Source organism: Olea europaea, unplaced genomic scaffold (genome assembly GCF_002742605.1).
Source record: "Olea europaea var. sylvestris unplaced genomic scaffold, O_europaea_v1 scaffold363, whole genome shotgun sequence".
Taxonomy (NCBI): Eukaryota; Viridiplantae; Streptophyta; class Magnoliopsida; order Lamiales; family Oleaceae; genus Olea; species Olea europaea.
This window is the reverse complement of record NW_019255539.1, coordinates 177,859-182,854: the sequence shown is the minus strand read 5'-3', so window position 1 is coordinate 182,854 and position 4,996 is coordinate 177,859. Positions and strand designations below refer to the sequence as shown.

Sequence of the window (4,996 nt, the reverse complement as noted above, 5' to 3'; positions counted from 1 at the left end):
TACGAGGTTTATTTTTTATTTTTTTGGTTTAGGAAGATATCCAAAATTTAGCTGCCGGAACTGGTGAAAAAGGGGGCGACTTGGTAAGAAATTTAAGAGAATTAACATCTGTACAGAGAAAAATTGCAGATTTGCAAGTGGAACTTCAGGGCCGGAAGGTGATGTATCGACATTTCCACCCATCCTTCAAAGCAATTAGGAAATTTCTGTTTGATCTTTAAATTGGAAAGCAAATGGAGGTTTTTTACCCGCTTGCGCTCTTACCGGTTGCTGAACGGTGTATGACTGCTGGAAGGAATGTCTAATTTGAGAAGATTTATAGTAATTTCTAGGTTTGTAATGCAATTGCACTGGTTGCACTGGCTTCGCTGCATAAACTAAATGCTGTCAACCAAGCCAAATATGTTTGATGTATAGGAGCATAGCTCTATTTTAAATCAATATGAGCTAGATACTTTTGTCCAAACAAGTTAGTATACAATGCAGTAGCGCGCATTCTGGATCCAGGCAGAGGGACACTCGTAAGAACAATAAGCATGTATGTTTCCTTGTACAGCCAGTTCCAATGATCATTTTCCATATTTTCGTCATTACTTTCTGGGAAATTAATAGTGCTTGCACTGTGATACTTAAGCAGCATGCATAAAGAAGTGCCTTACTGCGTATAATGTGCATGTGTATGCACAGACGAGTCTTTTCCCATTGAAAGAGCTCGCTAAGTTCGTATGTCATACACCATATAATTTTGATCCATTGCTCATTTAATTTTTTATACAATTATATAAATTGCACATAAATGATTAACTGTAATTAGTTCACTCCCTTAGCACCTTCCAATAATTGCGATTTTCACATTGTTTTTATTCAGATGTTCTACTTGGCTTGATGACAGTAAAAATGCATTTTGAATAGTTTATTGATGGGAAATGTGTGGTTAAAAAATAAGGAAATTTTTTTAATTTGCATGTAATATTATTTTATTGAAGAATATGTAGTTGAAATAATATCAAAACACTGTCTAAGAAAGCAATTATTTTCCAAAGAATGGGGCTCAAACAAGGGCATAGTAAGCTTAGTTGGCCAGATATCTTTCTTGGCGAATTCATGTTATTGTCTGTGAAAATTCTAGGAGGACAACAATGTAGCTCATCTGACGCACGTAAGTGAAATGGAAAAGAAGATTGAGACTTTGGCTCGGATCACGACTATATTGAAAGATGTTATCCAGAATAAGGTACTTCCCGAATTAGAAATGTTGCCTAAAGTTTATGCCGTGCATTGAATTGATGTTAGATACTTTACTTTAGTATTTAACTATGATAAGAGTTGCCTTGTGGTCATATATAAACATATTCACCACACATAAGCTGGCAGTCTGCATGAAGAAGATTTGTCAAAAGTAAGAATTGGAACAAAAATAACTAAGAAGGCTAGCCAAAGACAGATTTTGAATTATTATGCACTGGTATTGTGTTCATGGCAGAAGAAATAACTCCATATCGGTGGCCTGTGGAAAATATATTCTCTAATGCTGATCCTTTCGTTTTTTTTTTCTTGATTCTTGAGGCTTGTGTTCATTGAACCTTAAATGATATGTCTCTTAGCTGATGTGTTTGACTTCTTGCTTTGTAGGATAGGATTATAGCTCGCCTCCAACAACCTTATTCATTAGACTGCATTCCCGTGGAAGCAAAATATCAGGTATGTTATTCAGTGAGATAAATCTAATCAGTTTCCCTTGCAGTAAAAGCTTATGCTTACACACACATTTGTGTGTGTTGCACATTGCCAAGTTTACTTCACAATTTGAACTTGCTAGAAGAAACTTGCATTTACCTACAAAATATTTAATTATGTAAATGTGTGGTTGAAAATTAGTATGCAAATTAAAGAGTTTTGTTTTGAAAGGAGACGAGCAGGGACTATATATCAACGCTCAAATTCATTAGCATCATTACTTTTGTATACTACACATGTAATATAAAGGTAATATCATGTTCTCCCCTGTTCTAAGTTGGGTGACTACAGATGTGAACGATTCCAAATTGTATCGAGCACACTCTACAAGTGAATTGGATAATTTCATGGAAAGATTAATAATATTTCTTCATCTTCTAGGGTTACCTTTATATTACACCACCATGCCTCAGAATTTCTTCAAGGGCTGCCTGCCCTCCAAGCCGTGAAAGATTGTGATGTATCACATCTCTTTTACAACTTCCTGGTGCTGCAGACCCCATCTTTTCATCACTTCAAATTTTCTGTTGAAAGACAAGTCCTTGTATTTTTAACTATGACTAGAAAATACCACAATTTTTTACTTGAAAGAATAATGTCTGTTTTCGAAATTTTCGCTCACTAGTTTAACCTTCAACATCACCTAAGTATTGTTGTGTTATTTTGAATATTACTTAGAGTAAGTGAGAGATACTCATGTCTATCTTGAATTTGTGCAGAAACAATTTTCAGAGATATTAATGAAGGCAGCAAGTGATTATGGTGCCTTGACAGCTTCTGTGGCTGATTTTCAATGGAGTCAGAACTTTAAAGAACCACCTACAGTATGGGGGGTATGTTAAACTGGAGAGGCCATATTTTCTTTGATGACTTCTGCTTGCATCCTCAGCTGTCAACCCACCCTACCCCAAATGAAAAACCACAAACATATGCACCCAAAAAAGCGCACACATGAAGATATTGTGTGTTATTTCTGCTCAGAAGCATAATTTCGTTATACAGATCTATCCCATCTTCAAAATCTTATATAGAGCCTGTTTGTCATTGTTTCAAATTTTAAATTGTTTGCTATAATATCATTCTCCACCATACATGTACACAATAAAATATTTTACACATTCTTCCAAAAATACTATTCAAAACTCTTTAATTTTTCAAATAATGGATGACAAACAGGGCTATAGTGTTACCTTTTAATTTGTTCCTTCTTCATTGCTAGTGCAATACATCTCGATATCAAGTGTGATCTTGTACTGAAATGCTTGCACTACTAAGCCAGAATTGTTTTGGCAGTAAACCATTTAAATATTTCTTAAGTCGTGTGGAAGGAGTGGATTGTTAAGTGGTGACTATAATGTATCTTGGTATAGGTTGACAACCTCATGTTTATTTGTCAAGCTATACGCCTAAGGTCTGCCTGATTTGCTGCTGGCAGACAGTAGCTTAGAGAGTGAATGAAAAAGAAGAGATAGTGAAAAATGGTGCAACTCTGTACACAATGAGTTGGGAGAGTTCTTTGTCATCAATGTTCATAAGTTCATGTAATTTTTGAATGTGAATATTATCATTACTTTGCTAGATGCAGCTGAAATTGTAGAAATTCATAATATTTGAATTCACGTAGAATTTTGAAATACAAGTGCCGTGAATGGATTCAGTTGCTGAGACCACGTTGACAACTAAAAATTTCTCTAATTTCTGTGTTTTGTTTAGAAGTCTATTAACAATAGATGCACCAAGTGGGAACTCTATAACACCAACATGTTCTCCTTTTTCCGCTGCTGTTGTATGTATTTTTTTTATTCCTCCCATTTTTTGCAACACTTGTGAAGTTGTCAACGTTTTACTGATTGTTAGGCAAAATAATGCATTTTGTTGCATTAATGCACCTTAACCATATCTCATGATCTTTAGGAAATGCTCCGTCCGATTCCTGTTGCTTTAGCATCATGCACTCGATTCTTCGAAGCCATGACAGTAATAAGAGAATCATTTGCCAAACTTCAAACTCTGAGAGTTGGCCATTCCTTTGAAAGAGTCTCTGGAGATTCCAACTGTGTAACTCCTCCACCTTGGAGGAATGAATCAAGCTTTGATGATTTAGCCATTGGACGTGCGAGAAGGCAAGGAACCGAGCAGCTAGAAGGGGACGATTTGAGTAATGAAGTCGGGGATTCAAATCTGGTTAATGGCACAAGTCTTAGGAGACTGTCCTGGCCTCCAGTGAAGAAAAATGGACTTTAGAAACCCACTCCACCCCACGTTAATTTACAGAGAAACGAAAAATGGAAACCGTTTGCCGTATTTGTGGAATATCTCACTATGATTTGCATTTGATAATGGTGTTTATATCTGTTGTAATTACATTTCTCTGCTAGTTCATTTAATCAGTCTTTTGCGTGTTAAAAAAAGGACACTGGGAGCAAGAAAAAATTGCCATGTGATGTATTTCTTTATAATGGGCTTCGGAAATTTGCAAAGGGAAGAGTTCATATTTCAGGCTTTAAGTTTACCTCTATTCAAAAATCAAGTAAATACTTTTAAAATTCAAAAATTAGGTACATATTTAATTAATTAAAAAAATTATTAAATATAAATAATAAAGTCATAGTTACACGATTAATAGTCACATATTCATAATTTAGGTTACAGATTTATTTACTGGTCACATATCGACAAACTAATTGATCAAATGATTATTTCGTAATCAAAAATAAAAAATTTTGTAAGTCACATATTATTTCGAGGTCACAGATCATTCAAATTACAAGTCACATATGTCACAGTTTATCGGTCACAAATGATTTTGGTCACAATTTTCAAATTTTAAGTTTGAATTGGTCACGGGTGATCAAATAGTTGGTCACAGATCAAATATTAGGTCATATTTTATGCCACCACTACCACTTTCCACCACACTCACGCCACCCCTGTCGTCGGCCACCATCTCGTTGTCGACACTAACAATCTACCACTACCATCAATTCCATTACCAACAAGAACCACCCAATTCTCTCGACACAACCAAAACAAGACCACCACCACCACTCCAACCAAAAAAACACAACAATCAGAATCACCACTACCCCAAAACTGTACCACAACCACCACTACAGATCCACCTCCACCGCCTCCAGAAATCACCATAATAGCCACCACCACCTCCATAGTCACAGAATCACCGCCACCACCAAACAGTCAAACCAACACCACCCATATCCCACACCAATCCATCCACAACCACCGTCGCCACTTCCAC

At 36.0% G+C, this 4,996-nt stretch overlaps 1 protein-coding gene across 3 annotated transcripts; it reads left to right on the top strand.

Moving 5' to 3' along the window:
- Positions 1–4,098, top strand: LOC111386588 (AUGMIN subunit 2-like). 3 transcript variants are annotated; one of them, XM_023011055.1, is made up of 5 exons: positions 1–158; positions 1,130–1,234; positions 1,633–1,701; positions 2,457–2,570; positions 3,652–4,098. In XM_023011055.1, exons 2-5 carry the CDS (start codon positions 1,169–1,171, stop codon positions 3,979–3,981), a joined length of 579 nt encoding a protein of 192 aa, XP_022866823.1. In that variant the 5' UTR covers positions 1–158; positions 1,130–1,168; the 3' UTR covers positions 3,982–4,098. The 3 variants fall into 3 exon arrangements, with proteins under 3 accessions (XP_022866823.1, XP_022866822.1, XP_022866821.1); XM_023011054.1 differs by having other exon boundaries at positions 1–538; XM_023011053.1 differs by having other exon boundaries at positions 1–1,234.
- Positions 4,099–4,996: the final 898 nt, after the last annotated feature.